General features: G+C 38.0%; 3 protein-coding genes across 6 annotated transcripts; 1 reads left to right on the top strand and 2 right to left on the bottom strand.

The window, feature by feature from the left end:
- Nucleotides 1-54: 54 nt before the first annotated feature.
- On the bottom strand, nt 55-5,653 carry LOC145228133 (DNA-dependent protein kinase catalytic subunit-like). Its single transcript, XM_080093130.1, has 6 exons — nt 5,536-5,653; nt 4,904-5,001; nt 4,024-4,217; nt 3,667-3,878; nt 574-681; nt 55-341 (listed from the first exon to the last, which is right to left on the bottom strand). Exons 2-6 carry the CDS (start codon nt 4,921-4,923, stop codon nt 108-110), a joined length of 768 nt encoding a protein of 255 aa, XP_079949256.1. The 5' UTR covers nt 4,924-5,001; nt 5,536-5,653; the 3' UTR covers nt 55-107.
- Nucleotides 2,557-24,628, bottom strand: LOC145228144 (DNA-dependent protein kinase catalytic subunit-like). 4 transcript variants are annotated; one of them, XR_013860032.1, is made up of 7 exons: nt 22,389-22,474; nt 21,509-21,702; nt 21,153-21,364; nt 20,522-20,629; nt 19,904-20,126; nt 11,183-11,341; nt 9,092-10,785 (listed from the first exon to the last, which is right to left on the bottom strand). XR_013860032.1 is itself a non-coding variant. In XM_080093146.1 (6 exons), exons 1-5 carry the CDS (start codon nt 24,606-24,608, stop codon nt 22,416-22,418), a joined length of 645 nt encoding a protein of 214 aa, XP_079949272.1. In that variant the 5' UTR covers nt 24,609-24,628; the 3' UTR covers nt 21,587-21,649; nt 22,389-22,415. The 4 variants fall into 4 exon arrangements, 2 of the variants coding, with proteins under 2 accessions (XP_079949272.1, XP_079949266.1); XM_080093146.1 differs by lacking the exons at nt 9,092-10,785; nt 11,183-11,341; nt 19,904-20,126; nt 20,522-20,629; nt 21,153-21,364 and adding exons at nt 23,020-23,209; nt 23,744-23,911; nt 24,091-24,167; nt 24,470-24,628 and having other exon boundaries at nt 21,587-21,649; nt 22,389-22,486; XM_080093140.1 differs by lacking the exons at nt 9,092-10,785; nt 11,183-11,341; nt 19,904-20,126; nt 20,522-20,629; nt 21,153-21,364 and adding exons at nt 23,020-23,209; nt 23,744-23,911; nt 24,091-24,167; nt 24,470-24,628 and having other exon boundaries at nt 21,639-21,702; nt 22,389-22,486.
- Nucleotides 13,393-15,691, top strand: LOC145228112 (uncharacterized). Its single transcript, XM_080093108.1, has 4 exons — nt 13,393-14,315; nt 14,476-14,598; nt 14,669-14,713; nt 14,787-15,691. Exons 1-4 carry the CDS (start codon nt 13,463-13,465, stop codon nt 15,533-15,535), a joined length of 1,770 nt encoding a protein of 589 aa, XP_079949234.1. The 5' UTR covers nt 13,393-13,462; the 3' UTR covers nt 15,536-15,691.
- Nucleotides 24,629-24,631: the final 3 nt, after the last annotated feature.

Raw genomic sequence — 24,631 nt, 5'->3', positions numbered from 1 at the left:
TTTCAATCAATGTACGACCGCCAGTGCATATTTTTTAGTCTACTTATGCTCGGCTGCGGGTCGTGCATTCCTGAGTTACACAGATTGATTGGAGTTTTGGTCCATCGCTATAACGCACCTGAACACCCTGTACAGATGATTGAAAGCCGCCGTAGCTCCGCGCTCTTTGCCGATGACGGTTGCCGAGCCAAACTGTAGATGCGTTTCAAGATGGATTTGGCGTTGGTTGGAGATGATGACGTATTCACCGTGTTCTGCTTGACTGACCAAGCCAAAAACTCGCAAAGGAATTGGGCTGAAAGCTCCCGCAATGCTGCGTTATCGAAATCGACCAGGCCATCCTGGTAAAAGAAAAGATTTTTAACAATCGAGATTAAAGGATATGCATGTTACACGCAAACGGGTAGGCAATGTAACTGGAGTATTTGGTTAAAGAAGGATTACCGTGCCACAATGCAGACGAATATTTGAGTGCAAATCTCATTTTATGTTTCGGCAACGTGGTGACAAAATGTGGGCAAGTCGAAAACTGAAGTATTTCATTAAAGCAGGATAACCGGGCCAAAAACTTACCATGAGTGCATTGAGTAATGTGGCCGTTGACGGACTCTCAAATTGCTGATTATTCGTGAACCAATGAATGATTTGTTTCATGAGAGGCTCGAACATTTGCTTGCAAACCTTCGAAAACAAAGATAAGGGTTTTAGCTGTTGCAGCAATTTGCCGTAAAATACTATTTTCTGTTTTAAGTCCTTCCAGCATAGCAAACTGAACTTGTGACTTTACTTTATAACCTACATAGCTTAGTTAGTAAGACTTAGCCGAGGATAAGATCCTGTCATGGGTTCGAATCCTACCGCAGGATACATTCTTCTGACTATTGAAAAGGTTGTGCACCCCAGAGCAAGCCATATCAACATGCCTGTTAGATGGTTTGATTCTTACAGGCCTTATTAAACATACTAAGTCCTCAAATGTTATGTTTTGCCCTGTAGCACCACAACTTAACCAACTAATCTCTAAAATGTGTAACCCTCTTCACAATGTTCGAATTGAATGAAAATTGGAGAGCTTGTAGAATTTGCTATTCATTTTTTGTTTTACCCCATTATGCCACTTCTTACTCCTTCGTTTCTTTGAAAAAGAACGTTAAATAGGACATACTTCAAACAATACCTGGGGTAAATCTAAATTTATATAGTTTGTTCTCTACATAGAATTAATATTTAAGCCCAGTGCCGATCACTGCGTTTTACCTTACAACACTAAACTTTCACATGGTTATATCTTGAATGCATTATCTACAACAGTGGTTCCCAAACTTTTTCATATTTTTTTCAAAACGGTCCCTTTGCCATTATTTCGAGGGCTCGCGGTCCTTAAGCATAAATGTGTATTTCATAAAAACGAAAGTTGATTGCAGGATTTTAGCTAGTTGTGCAAAATTGCGGATAACAATCATCCAAAGACAGCATGTGACATCACAAACAGGACAAAAGCATTACGATTGTGCGTGAACAATTGCATTTTTGATAGTTGTCATTCCATAAAAGCCATTGTTTAGCAATGGAGACAGTCGATTCTCAATTCTACTTTGATTTAAACTTATTTTGTGGCACAAACTGACGCTAAATTAGATTATAGAATTATTTCAACTGCTTCGCGGTCCCCCAAAAATTGCCTCACGGACCCCTAAAGCACCGCGGACCCCAGTTTGGGAACGGTTGATCTACAACCTTGCATGTGTGGGGACCCATGAGTTTCTGCTTGCAGAAACAACTAAGGTTATAAAAGACAGTGACTAATATGGGACCCAATACAAAATAAGCATAGGAAATATATCAATGTTTTAAAATAGGTTATAGTGTATATGCAAGGGCAATATGTGCTAAGCCACCCTTCTAGTTAAGCCACCCTTCAAACCAGTTAATCGCATAAAATCTTGGCAAATTCATAGACGTAAATGTTCGAACACTTCACTAACATAACATATCTGTACACTCTGCACAGAACGTTAAATGCCAAATTTGAACATCTCTGTTTAAACTAACCACTCTTGTCAGAATAACAGGACGAAACCTGACCGAAAAACAAACCAACAAAAGAAACCTACCGGTATTTTTAAGTGGTTACGCGAGGGGTGCACAACCTTTTCACTATTGACGGCCGCATCACAAGTTCGTTTTTACCAACCACCGCCAGTGTGTGGCTTGCTTAAGCTAATGTATCTTTTAGCATTTTAGACGAGTTTTCAATCAATGCACGGCTGCCAGTACATATGTTTTATTCTACATATGCTCGGCTGCAGGTCGTGCACTTCTGAGTTGCACAGATTGATTGGAGTTTTGGTCCATCGCTATAACGCACCTGAACACTCTGTACAGATGATTGAAAGCCACCGAGCCTCTTTGCCGATGACGGGTGCCGAGCCAAACTGCAGATGCGTTTCAAGATGGATTTGGCGTTGGTTGGAGATGATGACGTATTGACCGTGTTCAGCTTGACTGACCAAGCCGAGAACTCGCAAAGGAATTGGGCTGAAAGCTCCCGCAATGCTGCGTTATCGAAATCGACCAGGCCATCCTGGTAAAAAAAAATTATGCATGTTAATACACGCAAAAGGGTGGGTAATGTAACTGAAGTATTTCATTAAAGCAGGATTACCGGGCCACAACGGAGCCGAATATTCGAGAGCAGATCTCATTTTTATTGTTTTGGGGGCGTGGTGACAAAATGTGGGCGTGTCGACAACACAAGAATCTCACCATATTATCTGCCAAAAGCAGATTCACCATCACATTAAAAATGTAAAACTAATTCCTTTGAACTAATGTTTTGCGTTTTAACCTGCAAATTGTACCAGAAAAAGTTTAGGAGCCACAATTATTGTTAAAAATCTGTTTTCACACCAGAAGCTTACCATAAATGCATTAAGTAATGTGGCTATTGACGGGTTCTCGAATTGCTGATTATTCGTGAACCAATGAATGATTTGTTTCATGAGAGGCTCGAACATTGGCTTGCAAACCTCGAAAACAATAATAAACGGTAAAAGAAAATTATGGGTTTTAGCTGTTTTAGTATTTTGTCAAAAATTACCATTTTCTGTTTTCCGGCCTAAAGTAATAGTCAAGACGAGATTGTACGAAGGCATTCGTGCTTGTGATTCGACTTTATAACCTACATAGCTTAGTTGGTAGAACTTTAGCCGAGGATACGATTCTGTCGTGGGTTTAAAGGCTAGATTGTTCTTGCTAGCCCATGTCTTGCCATATGGCTGTGCGTAATTGGGGGCTTAGCGCGGTATAACGACTCTTACATGTCTGTTGCATTGTGAGATTGTTCAAAAAACTTAGTTCCTGATGTAAAAAATTTCAAAACTTACTCCAAATCCTACCCCTGTTTAGCTACAAACCTAATGCTTTAACTCTTTGCGCTACCTATCGTAAATCAGTTATATGTGGGTCTAACGTGAGTTATGGTGATAGTAGCTCTAGCGAGCATACAAGGGTTCTTAAACTGCACGATTTCCTCACCAGTAAAATTTTGCGAGAGGTAACTCTAAAGTCAATTTGGGCAAAAGGGTGCATGGAATAAAAAGGTTGAGAACCACTTACCTATGACTTTAAACTTATTCCTAAACTCTATTTATCAACATAGTTTACCTGATCAACATCACAGGCAAGTCTCAGCAGAACTGGGAACAACTTCTTGTACAGTGAAGGCATCGGACCCGAGACAGACTTCATATTCAATGTCTGAGCGTTTGTTCCTATCGTGTACAGCACAATAGAATGCATCAACTCGCACGCCGCTATCTTGGCTTGTCGGTCGCTCGACTGAGACGCGATTTCCATCACTCGGGGGAGGTAAAGATCTATAGAGAGCAGATATTCAACATTTTAGGGCAGGATTCGAACCCACAACCTTGTGAACACAAGTCGGTTGCGGCCATCTCGAATATTTGTTACGTCACCTTGTATGTAAAATATAATACAACGAAAGTAAAACTGAAAACAAACCCAGTCGAATTTCAGGTTTCAAGTCACGAAACGGGACAGCGTACTTGATGACGATGTCCTTGTCCCAATCCGCTACAGCGACTTCGTTGCCCTTATCTGGTTTCTTTGAGATCGAGAGGACATTTCCACCGCTTGAGGTCACTACCGAGCACGTTAGCAAAAGGAAAGTAGCGGAGTTCAAGTACTGACGATCTCTTGGAAAAAGTAGAATCAATTTAACCAGTCATTTACACACGTAAGCCGAGATCAGGGGTACATAACATTCGGTCGCAAATACGAGCGTATGCGGCCGTAAAATTGATAAAATACAAGTACTGGCGGGCGTGACGTAAATAAAACTCTTTTGCCAATTAATTGAATTTTGAAACAGTCCTAAATAAATCTTGTGGGGATGCAACGAGTATTACCAGCCCAGTAGCCATATGCGTTAGTCTTTTTGTAAGCCTATTGTGTGCAAACAATGAGAAAAAGCACACGCCACAATATATATGATGACATCATAAACAGTTAAAACTGATCGCCATAACTATCTGCGATGCGGCCGTCATAGCGAAAAGGTACCCCTGTCCAAGATGTTCGTCACACTCGGCAAAAGCGAGGAAGGCAATCTGTATGTGACTCTATAGCGCCGTTGGTGACAAGTGTGCACATAAAAAAGGAAACGCAAGGCGAACAAACATAAAACCCTAACGTTCTGTTCTCTTGTCTGGCACATTTATGGCGGTTTAGACTTAATCTGCGAAAGATTTTCCTTTTTAACCTGCCAACCCTTATTTAGGAAACAACGCAAGAAACAAATTGTGAATGTATACAAAAAAATCGATATTTCATGCTAGAAACTTAAACCAGTTAGAAGTCTGCCAAATAATAAAATTCTTACCTCAAAACATCTGTTGGCATTTGTTCATCATTTCCGAAAACAAGTAGCCTCTAACAGTGACATAACTTTTACCATCAGTTTGAACTTTTGTACGAAAACTAAAATCAAACAGTTACTGTTATGTTTAATAGATGAGGTTTTTTGACAGTTAAAAACCAATTCGTTGCGGCTTATTGTTATATCGTTGCAAAACAAAAAAAATAATGCAAAAAGATACTTATATCTTGAAATAAACAGAAAGATATGTTTACCAAATATGTCAAATACATTAATAATTTTTTAGCTCTTCCAGCAGTTATTATTATAATACGTCGACATTTCGATGTCCCATACGAGACACCTTCACCAGGGTAATGAAACTCTGCATTTTTACCATTGCTTATTTTGTGTGTTTCACCAACCTTTTTGCCCCATAACAACTTTGTGTTTTCAATTCATGCCATTTCAAATTTATGCTGCCTGGCAGCAACAGTTTATTCATACCAATTACATTTTAGCATACAGAAACACTCGCCAACAAACAAAGACTACTGTCTTACCCAAACGAACAGCAAACGAGCAATTAAGAATTGCATTTGAGCACATAGTTATATTTTTGACCACTCATCAACAAACAAAGAATAATAACTTACCCAAAGGAACAGCAAATCTACTCAGTTCATTTTGTGGCTGCAAACTCATTCTTGCAAACTTCAAAATCTCTTTACATCTTGTAACAGGATCTTCATCATAAGATGCAGTAAATGAAAACAAGAGTGCATGAAGCCCATGAAGTAAATATAGGTTTGTACAAAAGTTGTAGATATGATTGATACCAAATTGTTAGCATGTGGGTTTTAGATGTTCTGCTTTTAAACCAGTTTGTTACCAGTAACTAGTCAGCTATACAAGGTTTGCATTATAACTGCCAACTTATTTAGGATGCAAAAAAATCTGATTTTGCAATATTTCATGCATTAATTTAAGCAATAAAAATAATTCGTAAGTAAACAGAAGACATAAAGTTGCGAAAACCCACCTCTGTACAGAGTTTTGTCAGAAATATGTCGAAGAGTCGTTCTGAGTGGTTTGTCATCAACTCAGGGTAATACCTTGCCAGTGTACCAAGCATGTGAAATGATTGTCCTTTCACTGAAATAGCATAATTCATAGTTACTCGTAAAACAAGCAAAAAAACTGTAACACAATACCAAGTAAAAAAAGTGGTTGGAAACAAATAATAAATTTTTACACAAAACAAACTTACTTCTGCTAGAACTTGTAGGGCCTTGATTTTATTTTTGGCGAATCTGTTGCTTCGATACACCACATTACAACATCCATGTATGTCACTATGGTCGAAACATTTGAGCCAACACGGGGAAAAAAAAAACTTTTATAAACATGTAACTTGGTTAAAATTATAGTATGTCAGGCCTATTAAAGCTGGTTAAAAATAGTCTTTTACCTGTGGTTTGGCAACATTCTTACAAATTATGGACAATATTCAACCATCCTTGCTGAACAGAGCAATACAAGCCTAAAACACAAGGATGTGTTAAAGAATCTGTTTCAGTACATTTGATACATCAGTAAAGAAGACTCTGCATAATCGCATGTGAAACTTTATTGGAACTGAAATACACTGTTAATCACACTACTTTCTTAATAAATGGTTGGCAACAGTTTAAGATTCACAAGATAATAAAATTGAATTTGTAATTTAATTTATTAATCTGTGAATTTAAATTTTCCATGATATTGCTATTTAATATGTGCAGATGCAAACTATTACATCGGATCACAAAACATTTACAAAGATGTAAATATACCTAGTTCTTGTTTTGTGAGTCTTCTCGAGCATGTTTGTTCAATTTCTTTCACTTGTTTTTCTGCTTCATACAGTGAAGCGTCATCACTGCTAAATCCACATTCGTGCAGTATTTGCAGCTGTTCTGCAAGCGAAGACATCCCTCCCTACCCAAACACACAACAGCCCTCCCTACCCAAACATACTTCTACACAGTGGTGCAGAAATAATTATTGCCGCAAGATTAAAAATGACCGAATGCGAAAATTACAAGATAATCGCGGTAAAACCCCTAAACTAAACCTACATGCTTGGTTAAATTTCGTTCCGGTTGAATAAACTGGGCAACCGAATGGATTGGAAACACTGATCTCTATAACAGTGCTTTTCAACCGGGTGTATTGTACACCCCAGGGTGTACCATAATTTTTAAAGGGTGTACCACTTTGATGGGGTGTACTGGGGTGTACCAGACAAAAAATATAATATACCTATGACCAGGTATCACAACAGGCAGGTTTCAGTTTTAGAACAGACTGACTGGAATGTACAATACATGGCACAACATGCATCTCAAGTGTTCACAGATTTTAAGTTACAAAACTCTATTTGTGACATCATAATTTAATATTTCACTTGATAATCGTTGTTAATGGTGGTTCTTTCAGATGTAGAAAGTGAATTGTGGATTATGGCTTGTTGATATTGCGCTCATCATCATTTCTGTTAGGACCACAGATTCAGTGTGTTACAGGGTTGAATAATTTTTTTACTGGGGTGTACAAATTTTGTGTAAACGTTAAAAGGGTGTACCGTTTCAAAAAAGGTTGACAAGCACTGCTCTATAAAACCTGGATTGCGCTACTGGCCGTCACGGTTGAAGCAAATTGAAGCGTAATGGCGGCTGAAAAGGAAGCCCCAAAAATGCATTGCGGGCAATGGGGAGAGAGTGGAAAAATGACGATAATTTTTGTTTTAGGCATTTGTATAGCGATTTTTGCAGATATGATTTGTAGATTAATAGGACGCATGTATTGGAGTGTGTAATAACCTATAAATATGCGTAGATTGACTGTGATGTGTATTAGCGTAGGTGTACTGGATTTACGTTATTAAGTTAGTGTTGAAATAAATCATTACTAAGTGGAAATAAATGTTTTATTATGCAATATAAGTGGTTTGCGTGCTTTTTTAAGTATTTTAGACATGAATCCAACAAGATGGCTACTTCCTTCACACAAGATGATGTAATTCTTTGTGTGACATTACCTTGTGCTAATCCAAACTGCTGTTTTTGATTGTTATCAAACTTCAGGAAATTCTGACCAACATGTGGAATAACATTTTAATTAAAAATCACAAAAACTAAAATAATATTTCAACTATTTTAACACTATTTGACTTTTTTTTCTTGATTGAGTGCATTTGGTTTGGGTCTTTATTATCTTGCCATAGTGATATTATGAACTTTTGCAATTCCATTTTACATTTATGATAAATTTGTTTCCAAACATTTCAGACATAATAGGGTTTATATTTCTCCCATAAGCAACCTTTACTGTCTCTGGTAAAAATCCACTGGAATGTTTCAGTCTCCTCCCAAACCCTCAAGCTTTATGACACTGCAAGATTAAAATACAGCCTTTTTCGACAACAAATACACTACAGAGGGATTGGAATCAGATTAAATATTTTTTGTGTGTATACTGTTCTACTTCCACTGTGTATGTTTTGTAATCATTTCTGACACTGCCTGTAACATGATATGCTGCACATTTTAAACTTAAACAACTTTGAGGTTGTTTTTTTATTTTGCGAATGCACCATCTGTTATGATGGTGATCATCTGACAAAAAATACAGGATATCTGTATGAACTTGGCTGGTGTATTTGTTGCCTTCAGTCCTGTTTGGCAAGAATTTAAGTGTTGGTGATAACTGGTGTGCAGGTGTGTTTTTGCAGAAAATTGCATTTTAAGTAGAATAAAAACAATATTTCCTGATTCTGACTGAAATAGTACATAAATAGGCAACTCATTTGGGTAGTTAAACTTGTCCACCCTAACTGCTATGATGTCTTAAATGCATTTATATGCACATGTATCTCTTTGATATATTAGAATTTTGTTAACAGTTTGTAGTTTGAGAATTCACAACATTAGAAAAAAATTATTCAACACATGTTGGTTGCAAACCGAAAAGGGTAGATTAAATGAACTAGTTGTGAGCTTACTAGATTTATGGTTTGTAACATAGAAGCAAAATAATGTTGAACCTACTACAAAAAAACTTTTAAACTGCCATATTTTAGCTCCAAGACTTTGTTGACAATCAAAAACAGCAGTTTGGATCAGCACAAGGTGATGCTAAATAAAGTATCACATCATCTTGTGTGAAGAAAATAGCCATTCTTGTTGGATTTGTGTCTTAAATATTAATAAATGCATGTAAACTACTTATATTGCACAATAAAACATTTATTACCACTTAATACAGATTTATTTCAACATTAACTGAATAATGTATTCCCAGTACACATACACTAATACACATCACAGTCAATCTACACATATTTATTGGTTATTGCACACTGGAATACATGCGTCCTATTAATCTACAAATCATATCTGCAAAAATCGCTACACAAATGCCTAAAATAAAAATTATCGTCATTTTTCCACTCTCTCCCCATTGCCCGCAATGCATTTTTGGGGCTTCCTTTTCAGCCGCCATTACGCTTCAATTTGCTTCAAAAATCACCCAACCGTTCAACGGAGTAGCGCAATCCAGTGTTTATAGAGATCAGTGATTGGAAACGGCTTTGTGCTAAAATTTTACCTTGATAAGCAAAATTATTTTTTATGTATTACTTTTTGGGATGTTTGGCTGCTGCAGCCTTTCTCCTTACATTTGTTTGAAGTTACATTACGTGACGTTTTAATAAAAAAATAACAGAATACCGATTTTATTAGGCAGCGTATTTTAAAAGTGCACCGATAAAACAGCAACTATTACACGGTGCAGTAACAGTTTAAACTTGCAGCAACAAAGCTACACCGGCCAGAACCCATCTAGATGACTCCTCTTTGGTCTTCAGATTGAAGGTCCACACAAACGTGGGACCACGAGACTTATTCATATATATTCGGCATAGTTTTGATAAAGATCACCGGCATTACTGGGGTTAACTCCTTTGGACGGGATTCCGCCATTAGACCGGTTTGCGTATCCCATCGTGCTCCTGCGATAAGATAGTTACATGTTTTTAGTTTGTGTGGCTTTTTCGATGTATGATCAGACTGCGTGCTTCGTGCAGTGGTTCTGAACCGTATTTTTTATCGAAACTCCTGTGTTAAATCGAAAGTTTGACAGCTGTACCAGCAGCGGTTCGGCGAAAGTTCATCGGATTACAGCGAGAAAATTAAGGAGCTGGGTGAATATTTTGTTTGTTTCATTTCTCGATTAGCGGACATTTCCGGAGTAGGCCTACGTTATGTTCACAACGAGTCGGCCATCGAACTCCCTGCCTTATTCTTTGTTTGATTTCAATTTGCCGGTGGTTTACTGGTGACTTTGTTTCAACGCATCAACCTCTTCTATAGGAGCAATGCATAAAAAACGCAAGTGACCGAGGTGGGATTAGATCCTGCAACCTTGCGAACACAGGGCGGTTAGGTTGGAGAACAACTTATAGGTTTATCGTGTAAGGATTAATTACGTGAGGAAATAAGGGCAAGAACCACAGTATCAGCTGTCTGTTTTGTTTACATAGTTTTGGTTCAACTTATCGGACAACACCGCGATGTAGAAACGTCACCACATTCGTGCAGTACTTGCAGCTGTTCTGCAAGCGAAGACATTACCCACACAACAACACAGCAGTCACGTGACCAATTAACCTTACTGGCAGGTTTTAGTCGTCATTTAAAATAACGTATAAAGAAGGTTTCAACACTGCGGCTGATGGGTTTGAAAGGGCTCAAACCGAATATTGCATTTTTCTGCATCTCATCTTCAGAGATCCGCAAGGTAGCAGAGCGGAGTTTATCGTCAGAGTTCCATGAGATCGTGACGCATGCACTGGTGTCTGCATTCTGAAAATAAAACTTCCATTAAAAAAAAAAAAAAAAAAAAACGTTTCAACAACTCCATGGTCATCATTAGTGAAGTGAACGTTTCAAAACACAAAATGGCTACGTTTTATGCAAATTTAGAAGTATTTTAAACTTATATTAACAACACCGTAACATTTGCTATATAGAACGTTTTCACAATATAAATTCATTCTAGTAGAAATCATTTTACGCCAGGCCTATATTGAAGGCGTTGTACTGAATCACCAAGCATTTGCCATATGGCAAGGCACAGGCAAGAAAAATGTAAACTGCGGCGGGATTCGAACCCACGGCAGTTTTTCCGGAACTAACTGAGCTACATAGGCTTTTGCTGCTTGTCAAATTTTCTTCTGCTCTTTTAACCCGCTAATCTCACCAGTCTGAGGTCTTCCACATTGATCAAACAGCCACTCCACAACATGGACAAGAGTAACAGGTTGAATCGGATTAAAACCTTCGAGATTCGACGATTGATCGAAGGTTTGTTGAGAATTTTAAACGTGGCTTTCACAATCCGTTCAATGTGTTTCAAATTCTGGAACGTAGTTAAAAGATTAAATTATCACCAGCGACAGGACTTACAGTATTGCTAATAATTTTACAGCTAAACGGTAATGAGTACAGATTTGGAATAAACAATTATGTTTGCTTTTATTAACAATAAACCATATTTACTGCCATGCAATATGATAAGGCTTTTCACACATGTGCTCGTGTGTTCTAATCCCACTATGGATATGTGCGTGGAAACACTGCTGACATACAGGTCACGTCAAAATAGGAAAACAGTTACAGTACACTCCTCTATGTCTACAAGACTACAACCCATGTCAGCCACGCGGTGTCAGTAATGAGTCTTATTTTCGGCATTGCAGCACAAAATTGCGGCGAGCGTTTTTATCGGAAAGCAAAATGTCGGAATCAGGTTTTATGAGAGTTTGCCAACGTCATGCGCCTCTCGATACGAATTTTTCTCGGTGGGGGTGGCAAAGAATTTATACCAGTGGTCTTTAACCTTTTTTGCAAAAATCAACCCCTTTTGTGGCTCTGGGTCAAAATCGTCCCCTTATGAGATTATTATTTTCTATAAAGGTTTTTGCTTCTAAAGCTTGAGGTGTGAAAGCGTTTGAATGAAAACTAATTGTATTGCTAGTAGCCTGATACAAAGCCTGATTTCAATGTCCCCAGTTACAAATGAAATGCCCAAACCCTACGCTCGAGATCACGAAAAACAAAAACAATCGCCAGCAAACACAATTTATTCAATTGCAGCATGTTTAAGCTTATGCGTCCCATGTGCCTGGTGTTTGTTAACGAGGCGATGTCATATATGTCATTTTGCGATGTCATATACACTATGACCTATTTTAGGTTAGAAAATAATAGGTTAGTCTCACAGTTATACAAAAGTATAAACCATATTAGGCAGATCTGTAACCATTTCACGTCAAGTTACAATTAGCCATATTGCGTATCCCACAGTTTTTGTATGCATATTTATAAACTTAAAATTTAGAAATTACCCAACTTAGAGGTAAAATCGCCCCCAAAATCCAAGATTGTCACAATCGCCCCCTCAGTAAACTAATCTTTAGTGTAGAACAAGAAAGCTAAACCTCAAAAATGTTGAGAACAAAAGTTTACGATGCGAGGCTGCGTTTATTCAGTTTAAATAGGCAGGTGTCAAGTTGCAAAGTCGGTTGTTCGCGTCACATCGTTTACAAAAGTTGCGACACCGAACAATCGAAGTCATTGTGACGTGTATTTATAGTAACTGTTGTGACGAAACAGTTCGTTCTGCAGCCGAAGAAGAAGTATTCAGTCGAGCCCAACAGATTAAAATACTGAAGATCGCAAGATTCGCAAAAAAACAATCAAAACAATCGTCAACCATGGCAAGCGCTCCACCAAATCAATCTAATGTAAGTATTTTGAATCGAACATAATCAATTTAGCCAAATCATGTTTACATACGCTACTTTCCAAGCCAATGTACTAATTATCAGTTGCGTGAATTTGATGCTGATGATATTCTGTGCGACCCAAAGTCAAGTATTGTGGGTTCTGGAAGTTTCGGAGTGGTTCTCGTCGGAAAACATAAATCACTCAACAAACTTGCTGTTAAAGTCTTGGAATGCCATGGCGGGGAACAAACTAAAAACCGGTTCAAAGACACGTAAGTTTCGCGTAAAGCTAAGCTAGGTTTTCAATTTGTAATTGTTTTGTAACAAACATTGGCAATAGTACCTTCACTTTTGCGTTTACCAAAACTAACAGCTAGTTATGATTATTGGAGAATTTACGCGGCACCACAAGCCTTAAAGCAAATCCACAACCAACAGTGATGAATTTTTGTAACGTAGCTCACTGAACAAAGCTTATTACAAACTTGTTTTAAAGCAAAATGCAAATTACAAATTGTATTTTACGTCAGCTGTTTTGTATTCACGCTTGGACGAACTCTCTTAACGCCTGACGCTTGTGTGACGAAATAATGCCGATTGTGAAATGGAGCGGCGTTGTTGTGAATGTTTAATTGTTTTACGCGCTTCTAGTTCAACGTTCTAACATAACGCCACAAGCAAGAGCCCGCTACTACAAGTTGAAAAATTATAGTAAACAAATTGCTTTGTATTCTTAATTTATTTACAGCGCTATGGAAGAACTAAGCAAGATGCAAACCGCCCAAACTGAACACGTAGTGAGGACATATGGCTGGTTGACGCTGTCGTGTGGCATGGGAATTGTCATGCAGTATTGTGAAGGTGGTAACCTCAAAGATTTCCTTCTCAATAACCGAATCACAAAAGGAATTCCACTCCGTCTTCGTCAGTTGGTCGAAACAGCGGACGGAATAGCTTTCATTCACAATTTGCCTGGTCACAAATTGGTTCATAACGATGTCAAGCCAGAAAACATACTGCTGACGAGAGATCTACACGCAAAATTGACAGATTTTGGCTCCGCAAAGCTTGCTGCTACAACTGGATCAACCACTGTTCGACTTCCGGCCACTGGAGAAAAGATTCAATTCACAGCTCTATACACCGCTCCAGAAAAACTTAAAAAAGTGACTATGAGACCGAAAAAAGAGCACGACGTGTATGGGTATGGCTTGGTAATCCATATGTCTCTTACTTGTGAAGAGCCTTATCCACCAACTGAAATAAATACCTTGACGAATGCCATCATCAACGGAGAGAGACCTGACTGTGATGCGATTGATAATTTGAAAGCAAGTCTCGAAAACAACGACAAAGGAGCAGTCGAAGTGATGGAAGAAGAAATGAAAAGATGCTGGGAGCACGATCCAATAAAACGTCCAGATATAACTGAAGTTAGAGACAAATTTCAGAGTTTAGTTGACGCACAAAACCCAGCAGCGATTCTGGAACAAGTGACAAATTCTGTGAGGCAAATGGATTTAAAAGTTAAAAGACCAGCTGAGAATCAACTCGTTCCGATTCGCCAGTTTTCACCACGTGACCAAACATTTCTGACAACACAAGGTACAGCGAATGTTGGTTGAATAACGAGACACAAAACTTACTGTACAAATATTGTTTAAACTTTAACGTCCTGCCGTTGGTTTGCATGTCTATGACGTCATGTAGCTACGCCACTTCCTTCATTCAGGAGTATTTACAACCGATGTTTGTTGATTGACAGAATCGAGCAGACCAGCAGTCAACATCGACCTTCCCAGCACATCACGTGGCACGCCAGCAGGTCAAAGTTCACGACCACAACTGATGGAAGCAGCACATGACGTCACATCACCACGGCAACAAGGTATTGTTTTTAGAAAAATGAACGCGTTTAGTGGAAAAAATTTTGAAGAAACAATGTTCGATATTTTTAGGTGACGTCACTAGCACAGACCTCGATGAAATATTTCAACCCAAAAGTAAGTTTTCCTCGTTTCTGTTTCTTCCTGTTTCCACTTGTTTTGAATGTTAATGTGCTTATTTGTTTTACAGGTGGAAGTAACGAAAAATCCCAGTTGGTTCAGAAATACTCAGATTCTGTGAAACGGGGAAAATACAACGAGGCAAATTTAGTAAAACAGCAACTTTCAAGGTTAATTGAAGGTCAAGTCAAAACCACAGCAAATGAATTAAAAACTTTTGCTGCAAAATTTCGAGATGCCAAAAACTTTAACGAGTCGATCCTGTTCTGCCATATTGCATCAGATTTCTATGCAAAGCAACAAAGTCCCGATGCCGCAGCGAGAGGTGTACAGGGTTGTGCGTGGGAATTGAAAGAAACAAACGAATCAATGATGGACAATGACATCACAAACAAACCCATTGTGGTCGATCACGTGATCCCCTTGATCGCTGACATGCGTCACCAGATTCAAACTCTACCACAAGTCGACGACAAAATTCGATGTGTATGTGAGGCCCAGTGTTTGAATTACATTGAATACAGTCTATATTGGATCGGTTCCTATCAACTAGAGGAAGAAACTGTCAGGGAAGGAATAAGTTTGTTGAAACGCAAGTTTCGAGATGATGCAACCAAATATGAAGTCTACGGTTGGTTGCTGAACAACCTTGGGGTTGTTTGCGAAAAAACATCACGTGACAAGGAGGCCGTGAAACATTTCACAGAAGCAATTGAAGCTTGCAGAAAATCTGAGGATTCGACCGAGGAAGAGCGAAAACGACTCCTGGACACAAGCCAAGATAATTTACGGATTGCAATAGAAAAACTAAAACAATAATATCATAAAGACCTCACAGTAGTGTACTTTGTTTGTTTGTAAATCTACTTTGTGTTGTGATGTGTGTGGCGTAATAATACAAACAATGAAATGTATATTCCTAAAACTTGATTCAGAAATGTGTATATAACGGGAAATAGAATTTGCGTATTGTTACTTTGTGTACACAAGGTTGTGGGTTCCAACCCTATTTAAGGAGAAATAGTCAGATTAAGACAAACTAATTTTGTGTGACGTCACTCGAATGAATATACAGAACAGTTGCAGATAGGGTAGGTGTGGGCTCCCACAGTTAGGAACATATGGTCTAATGCAGTCGAAACACGTCCTTCCCAAATTCAAGACATTTATTCTACTCGGGTGTTGCGTAATGCAACATAGTGCCATTTGCTAACCATGGTGTTGAAATAACACAGCCATCAATCATTTCCGTCATGCCACAAATAACAGGCGAACGGCAGAAGGATGTGATATTGCTCGGTTTGCTCAGATGGGACAGGAAACGTTTGGGCTTGCGTTGTTAAAAGAAACAAACCATGCATTTCAAAAACAAATAACTGACGCATTCTTTATCGCAACTATCGTAACTTTATTCGCGTGTATTCTCTTTTTATTGTGTAAAGTTAGAAGCGCATTACGCAAGCTGGCAACCGGATATAAAGGCCGCGCCCAGTTGCGTCAAGTTTATGTTATGTGTTATGTGTTTATGTTATGATTATGTTTTTGACTTTGTAAATCTTTGTTATTGTATAATCTTTAATTGCATCCAATAAAATCAGAAGGTGGTGTGGTAAAGGTTGTAAGTATTTAGGGGGCATAGCCCTGCTAGATAGTTTAACTCTAATTTAAACTAGAAAATAGTGCACAGAGATCGTAAGCGTTAGAGTGAATTCACCCCTGATTGAATATAAAATTAGATTTTAGGTTGTGACGACAGTTTAGACTTGAGACAGATAATTCAGTCTCAATAGGCTAACTGAAGCGTTAACATTGGTGCCCGTGAGTGAAGATCTTTGTGCTATTTGCATAAAAGCTAGTTTTTTGTTTATTTGCTAGATATAAAAAAAATTTTTTTCACTATTTTAACAGAATTGAAGCATGAGACGAGCTGCAAGAGACACTTTTGCGAATAATTTCGAATAAGATTCAACATGATTTGGAATTGGAAGAGGTGCGCGCAAATGTGCACTAGACTGACGAAGCTCTGTTGAAAAGTAATGTAAGTAATTGTTATATAGGCTGGTATAAACAGTTTAGTTTTATTATTGTGTAAGTTTTTATGTTTTGTTTGTTGTAAATAACGTAAAGGTGGGACAACACCTCAAAAAAATGTCTCTTTTTGATCGTGATTAAACATCTAGTCCTATCTACCGTGCTTGCATCTATTGTAGCTACCATGAGGATATCGGTAAATGCAAGAAGAAGTCTGTTACCCTTCCTGGTTTGATAGTAGAGATAACATATACTGTAGGGTAGGCGCCTTTTTGAGCAGTTACATCGTTAGTCGTACTACCCCATAAGTAGGGTACCTGCTGACGTAACAAAGGGTAAGCATTGTTTCTGCATGTTTTTATGTGTCTCTTTCCCTGAGGAGGACACAACTTGATTTTACCTGATTTGTTTCTCTTATTTCAGATAGTTTGTCCAACTCGATTTGCCATGAAATGTTTGATGGATTTTGGATGAAACTTTCACACAAGATATGTTGTTGTACATTGAAAATCAAATGGTCTATTTAATAGAACTCTATAATAGACTCTATTAGAACTTTTTACCGGTAGTCCCTTTCCTCTTCTCACTTTCAGAATAGACAGTAACAGGTGAATGATCATTGCTCAATGTTTGACCTTTCGCTGACCCCGTCATGAAATTATTAGTTTCGTTTGTAAAACTTCTTTCCCTTTCAAAGCGTGGCAACTAAACTGGTTAAAAATACTGAAAAGAACGTTTAAAGCGCATTGCTTCAAGCATATATGACTTGTTGCACTGAAGGCGGAAACAGTAATACTTGAAACGTCTGTAATACGATAAGTTACTTGTACACAAGCTTTCTGGCAGTTATTTAGTACCTTGAACTAATACCAAGTGCGAGTTTAGTGTTCTTAAAATGCCTCTGGCGTGACACCTAGCGGACGACAGTACAGACAAATCGCAACAGACCGTTCGACAAACAAGGGTGACAAGGTAACCCCTTTGCAGGTCCGGTATGTTTTTGTGAATGTGTGTGGCTTATATAGCGGTTCAGGTCCACGAAAAGAGAATTATTTACCTAGCGTGAGTGCGGATATAATTATGCCGACGTCACCATTCAGTTCGTTATGGCGTAAAAACGCAAAAGGTTATTGTTTACGACAACGCCCTCCACAAAGGGTCACATTTTTCGTCTGTTATACGAAGTGTTAAAGCTGTTTCATAGCTGTGTTATCTTGTATATAAAGGTTTTTCTTTGATCAGTGCTCCCTCAAATGATTTTAAGATTGACCTCTGTATAGGTTGTGTATTATAACCAGCAAATAACCACTTTGTTGCAGGATTTTATTAGTTGTTTTTCAGGTATCTGAGGCTGATCACCTTTTCAGTGCCGAAAACAATTAAACGGATAAGATCTGAATCCTAAGGAAAGTCGACTTCCTTGCAACCTATACTCCTGATTTATATTTAACATAAAAAATCAAATACAAAATTATAAAAACCCCACTAAACCCACACCACCTCCTACCTTCCATCTTCCACCTCCTACCTTCCATCTTCTACCTTGTAATTAATCTTGTGTATCCTTTTCTAATTACTTGCTGTCAGTGCGACAATACAGTCATCCATAGCATATTCTGTTGCTGCATCAACTGCTAACCCTGCTCTGCATCTGCTGGAGACGGCAGCATACCTTCTATACATGGACATATAAAGGTATGTTCAGTTTCCCTTGTCACGCAAATTGTTTGAGTTGTTCTCAGGAACCAGAAAAAGTGATGGTGAAAAACTCCTTACACCACAATGAACTTTGACAGCAACCTCGTCACTGTCTTCCCTCAAGTTTACAGATAAGAGTATGTAGTCAACTCCTGTCTCTGGTAAAAACAATTCAACTCTGTTTAACCTGCGTTCTAAGTATGCATTCTATATTGGCATACCTTTGCATTAATTTTGTCGTTGCTAACCTGTTTAGTCTGTGTATGTTAGCAATAAACGTGTTAATTTCTGCATGTACCACATATTAACTATGTTTGTATTTTAGCAGGTTTCCAATTTGCTGATTTTGGGAATTTTAATTATATGTTGCTCTAGCATTGTTCAACAGATCCAGTTTCTGAGATTTCATTCCCGAGAATAGCCAACGTATCGTACTACAAACAACTCGCCAAAGAAGTCCAACTCAACCTATCTATGAAGTCAATGTTACCGTCCAAAAAACTGCATGTACCGAACCAAGCTGTTTCGGTGCCATGCGCATTTCCGTTCCGGTTGGAACGCACTGGAACAAACTTTGAGCCCGAAAAGGCGAGTGACTCTATGCCTGGCTGTTCTTCCCTCATTGCTTAGTTTAACCAAGTTTAACCCTTCTTTCAGATAATATAATAACAGATAATATTATCTGAAGAGACAGATAATTCAGTCTCAATAAGCTAACTGAAGCGTTAACATCGGGGTTCAATAACGCCTAACGTAGTTCAGATAAATCCGGCTAATCGCAAACCAGTTAATCGCATAAAATCTTGGCAGTTTCATAGACATACATGTTCAAACACTTCACTAACATAATGTTATACTCGTTTAGTGTGAGTGTGCAGAACGTTTAGTGCCAAATTTGGACACCCCTGTTCAAAACTAACCACTCTTGTTAAAAAACAGGACGAAATCTGACCCAAAAAAACAAACCATCGAAAGAAACCTACCGGTAGTTTTAAGTGGTTACGCCAGGGGTGCACAACCTTTTCACTATTGACGGCCGCATCACAGGTTCGTATTTTACCAACCACACCCGGCGTGTAAATGTTTTCGTTTCTAAATTAAATCACATTACGAATTACAAAACGTATAGATACGACTTATTCATAATACTCCATTTACTTAAAAGTCAAGAATAATGTCCACCTTTATTCGTAGATTTAACTGAACAATTTTCCCAAACCTATTGGCTGTTTATGACGTTACAGTCTATATTGTTACGCTTAGTGTAAACAATGAGATATCCGTAAGTCTTTTGTTTATGTTTACTTAACCTAATGTATCTTTGAGTCTTTTAGACGAGTTTTCAATCATTGCACGGTCGCCAGTACATATTTTTTATTCTACATATGCTCGACTGCAGGTCGTGCACTCCTGAGTTACACAGATTGATTGGAGTTTTGGTCCATCGCTATAACGCACCTGAACACCCTGTACAGATGATTGAAAGCCACCGTAGCTCCGAGCCTCTTTGCCGATGACGGGTGCCGAGCCAAACTGTAGATGCGTTTCAAGATGGATTTGGCGTTGGTTGGAGATGATGACGTATTGACCGTGTTCTACTTGACTGACCAAGCCAAGAACTCGCAAAGGAATTGGGCTGAAAGCACCCGCAAAGATGCGTTATCGAAATCGACCGGGCCATCTTGGTAAATGTAAAGGTTTTTAACAATCGAGGTTAATAGTTATGCATGTTAATACAGGCGAAAGGGTAGGTAATGAAACTGAAGTATTTCATTAAAGCAGGATTACCGGGCCACAATGCAGACGAATATTCGAGTGTAAATCTCATTTTATGTTTTGGGGGCGTGGTGACGAAATGTGGGCGTGTCGACAACACTAGAACCTCATTTCCATCTTATTTGCTGCTAAAAGCAGATTCAACCATCAAATTAAAATGCAAAATAAATTCTTTGGACTAGTTTTCCTTTTTTACATGGCAAGTGTGGCGCGAAAAAATAGTTAGTTGGTGTATTGCAAGCCAGAAACAGTTGAGAGCCAGAGTAATAAAAAAAAACGGTTTTCACACCAGAAACTTACCAAAAGTGCATTGAGTAATGTGGCTGTTGACGGATTCTCAAACTGCTGATTATTCGTGAACTAATAAATGATTTGTTTCATGGAAGACTCGAACATTTGCTTGCAAACCTTTGAAAACAAAAATCAGAGTTTAAGCTGTTTTAATACTTTGACAAAAATTACCATTTGCTGTTTCCTGGCCAAAGTAAATAGTCAAGAGATTGCCCAAAGGCATCAGTGCTTGTGATTCGACTTCATAACCTACATTAGTACAGTTTTAGCCGCTCCTGTCGAGGGATCGAATCCCTTTAATCTTCCAGCCGGCCTATGCCATGTCCTTAACGCGGAAAACTGTTCAACACATACTTCCTAACCCTAACCCTTCTATAGCTACCAACTTCACATTTTAGCGCTTTACGCCACCTGTCGGAATTCAGCTGTATGTATAGGTCTGACATGAGTTATGGTGATTGCAGCTCTAGCGAGCAGGCAAGAGTTCTTAAACAGCGCGATTTCCCCAACACTAAAATTTTGCAACGGTTAACTCTAAAGCAAATTCGGGTAAAGGGCTGCGTACAACAAAAAAAGGTTGAGAACCACTGAGTTATGAGTTAAAACTTATTCCAAAACTTTACTGATCAACATAGTTTACCTGATCAACATCACAGGCAAGTCTCAGCAGAACCGGGAACAACTTCTTGTACAGTGAAGGCATCAGACCCGAGACAGACTTCATATTCAATGTCTGAGCGTTTATCCCTATCGTGTACAGTACAATAGAATGCATCAACTCGCACGTCGCTATCTTGGCTTGTCGGTCGCTCGACTGAGAGGCGATTTCCATCACTCGAGGGAGGTAGAGATCTATAGAGAGCAGATATTTAACTTTTTGGGCAGGATTAGAACCAACAACCTCGTGAACACAAATCGGTTGCGGCCATCTCGAATATTTGTTACGTCGCCTTGTACGTAAAATATAATACAACGAAAGTAAAACTAAAAACATACCCAGTCGAATTTCAGGTTTCAAGTCACGAAACGGGACAGCGTACTTGATGACGATGTCCTTGCCCCAATCCGCTACAGCGACTTCGTTGCCCTCATCCGGTTTCTTTAAGATCGAGAGCACATTTCCACCGCTTGAGGTCACTGCCGAGTACGTTAGCAAAAGGAAAATAGCGGAGTTCAAGTACTGATGATCTCTACGTAAATAAAACTCTTTTGCCAATTAATTGCATTTTGAAACAGTCCTAAATAAATCTTGTGGGGATGCAACGAGTATTACCAGCCCAGTAGCCGTATGCGTTAGTCTTATTGTAAGCCTATTGTGTGCAAACAATGAGAAAAAGCACACGCAACAATATATATGATGACATCATAAAAAGTTAACACTGATCGCCATACAGACTGTTCTGTACGATCTATGCATTAAGTCAGAAATTATTAAGTTCTTCAGGCGCAATTAGAAGGTATATATATATGAGTTAAACCTCTTTTCTTTACATAAGAGCAAAAGCTTAGCGGCTGTTGGTGAAATAACTATCTGCGATGTGGCCGTCATAGCGAAAAGGTACCCCTGTCCAAAATGTTCGTCACACTCGGCAAAAGCGAGGAAGGTAATCTGTATGTGACTCTATAGCGCCGTTGGTGACAAGTGTGCACATAAAACAGTAAACGCAAGGCGAACAAACATAAAACCCTAACGTTCTCTTGTCTGGCACCTCTATGGCGGTTTAGACTTAATCTGCGAACAATTTTCCTTTTTAACCTGCCAACCCTTATTTAGGAAACAACGCAAGAAACAAATTGTGAATGTATACAAAAAAATCGATATTTCATGCAAGAAACTTAAACCAGTTAGAAGTCTGCCAAATAATAAAATTCTTACCTCAAAACATCTGTTGGCATTTGTTCATCATTTCAGAAAACAGGTAGCCTCTAACAGTGACATAACTTTTACCATCAGTTTGAACTTTTGTACTAAAACTAAAATCAAACAGTTATTGTTATGTTTAATAGATGAGGTTTTTTGACAGTTAAAAACCAATTCGTTGCGGCTTATTGTTATATCGTTGCAAAACAAAAAAATATTGCAAGAAGTTACTTATATCTTGAAATAAACAGAAAGATATTTTTACCAAATATGTCAAATACATCAACAATTTTTTAGCTCTTCCAGCAGTTTTTATTATAATATGTTGACGTTTTGATGTCCCATACAAAACACCTTCATCAGGGTAATGACACTCTGCATTTTTACTACTGCTTATTTTCTGTGTTTCACCGCCCTTTTCGCTTTATAACAACTTTGTGTTTTCAATTCATGCCATTTCAAATTTATGCTGCCTGGCAGCAACAGTTTATTCATATCAATTACATTTTAGCATACAGAAACACTCGCCAAGAAACAAAGACTACTGTCTTACCCAAACGAACAGCAAACGAGCAATTAAGAATTGCATTTAAGCACATAGTTATATTTTTAACCACTCATCAACAAACAAAGAATAATAACTTACCCAAAGGAACAGCAAATCTACTCAGTTCATTTTGTGGCTGCAAACTCATTCTTGCAAACTTCAAAATCTCTTTACATCTTGTAACAGGATCTTCATCATACGATGCAGTAAATGAAAACAAGAGTGCATGAAGTCCCAACAAATAACCCTCGATAAGCTTGAGATCTGAAGCCTTGTTGGATGTATTCATCTGAAAAAAATGATTTTATGTAAGAAAAGGTAATTTGACGTACACAACAATTATCAGTTTGTTCAAAAGTCAAATGTGTGCTAAAAACTAAATTATTAACAGGGGTTTTAGGTGTTGTGTTTTAAATCATGTTCTTACCAGGAGATAGTCAGTCATAAAAGTTTTGCATTACAGTTTGCATAAGTTGTTTGGGATGCAGAAAAAAAATGATTTTAATAACTTGTTTTTTTTCAAACAAAACATGTAAAATTTTGGTGCGACTTTTGTAAATATTTAGTGCATTATTAGTAATAATTAAAACTGGTTCAAAGTAAATGCAACACATTAATCAGGTTGGTAAAACCCACCCCTTTAAAAATATGTCAAAGAGTCGTTCTGAATGGTTTGTCATAAACTCGGGGTTATACCTTGCCAGTGTACCAAGCATGTGAAATGATTGACCTTTCACTGAAATAATTTGTAGTTAAACTAGTAAAACAAGCAGATAAAACAGTAACACAATACCAAGTAAGGCTATAAACTAAAGAAACTCACATCTGCTAGAACTTGTAGGGCCTTGATTTTATTTTTGGCAAATCTGTCGCTTCGATACACCACATTACAACATCCATGTATGTCACTAACATATGGTCGCATGTATGAGCCAATACGGGGCACAAAAGTGGACAGAAATGTCAGAACTCCATCTCGGACATTTTTATGCTGTAAATAAGTAGGATTGGAAAGTTGGGAAAGTTAAAATTCAACAACAGAGTAATAAGCTTTGAGCTCAAAATAAGCATTTTGGGTAAGTTTTTAGTTTTTACAATTGGGATAAATTTCGAAGAATATTTACCAGTTATAAATGAATAGGTTAAACTATTTTTTTGATATGTGTTTACCTGTGGTTTGGCAACATTCTTATAAATTTTTGGAAATATTCCACCATCCTTGCTGAACAGCAAAGAGCAAAACAAGCCTAAAACACACGGATATGTTAAAGAATCTCAGTGCATTTGATATGTATCAGTACAGAAAATTCTATATGATAGTATATTAATCTTACCTGCTTTTATTGCAATTAACAGAAATACACAGTTAATTACAGTAATTTCAATAAATGGTTGGCTACAGTTTGGAATTCACAAGACAATAAAACTGAATTTGTAATTTAAATTATTAATCTGTGAATTTTACAAAATAAAAAATAGTTATGATGTGTGTGTATGCCAATTATTAATTATGTCAGACCACAACAAATATACAAAGTTGTAAATATACCTGGTTCTTGTTTTGTGAGTCTTCTCGAGCAAGTTTGTTCAATTTCTTTCACTTGTTTTTCTGCTTCATACAGTGAAGCATCATCACTGCTAAATCCACATTCGTGCAATATTTGCAGCTGTTCTGCAAGCAAAGGCATTACCCACACAACAGCCTTTCCTA

Source organism: Phallusia mammillata, chromosome 1 (assembly GCF_965637545.1).
Source record: "Phallusia mammillata chromosome 1, kaPhaMamm4.hap1.1, whole genome shotgun sequence".
NCBI classification, from domain to species: Eukaryota; Metazoa; Chordata; class Ascidiacea; order Phlebobranchia; family Ascidiidae; genus Phallusia; species Phallusia mammillata.
The sequence above is the reverse complement of the archived record's forward strand: the minus strand, read 5'-3'. Positions and strand labels throughout refer to the sequence as shown.

Bases quoted from the DNA above. Each gene is read 5' to 3' on its own strand.
- LOC145228133 (XM_080093130.1), bottom strand. From the start codon at position 4,923: ATGCCAACAGATGTTTTGAG. The intron at 3,879-4,023 runs GTTTGTTTTCAG...TGCTCTCTATAG, and splicing joins GAAACCTGAAATTCGACTGG to ATCTTTACCTCCCCCGAGTG. The intron at 342-573 runs GTAAGTTTTTGG...TTCTTTTACCAG, and splicing joins CATTACTCAATGCACTCATG to GATGGCCTGGTCGATTTCGA.
- LOC145228112 (XM_080093108.1), top strand. From the start codon at position 13,463: ATGGAAGAACTAAGCAAGATGCAAACCGCCCAAACTGAACACGTAGTG. The intron at 14,599-14,668 runs GTATTGTTTTTA...CGATATTTTTAG, and splicing joins CACATCACCACGGCAACAAG to GTGACGTCACTAGCACAGAC. The intron at 14,714-14,786 runs GTAAGTTTTCCT...TTTGTTTTACAG, and splicing joins TGAAATATTTCAACCCAAAA to GTGGAAGTAACGAAAAATCC.
- LOC145228144 (XM_080093146.1), bottom strand. From the start codon at position 24,608: ATGCCTTTGCTTGCAGAACAGCTGCAAATATTGCACGAATGTGGATTT. The intron at 24,168-24,469 runs GTATATTTACAA...CGTGTGTTTTAG, and splicing joins ACTCACAAAACAAGAACCAG to GCTTGTTTTGCTCTTTGCTG. The intron at 22,487-23,019 runs GTAAGTTATTAT...GTTTGATTTTAG, and splicing joins TAGATTTGCTGTTCCTTTGG to TTTTAGTACAAAAGTTCAAA.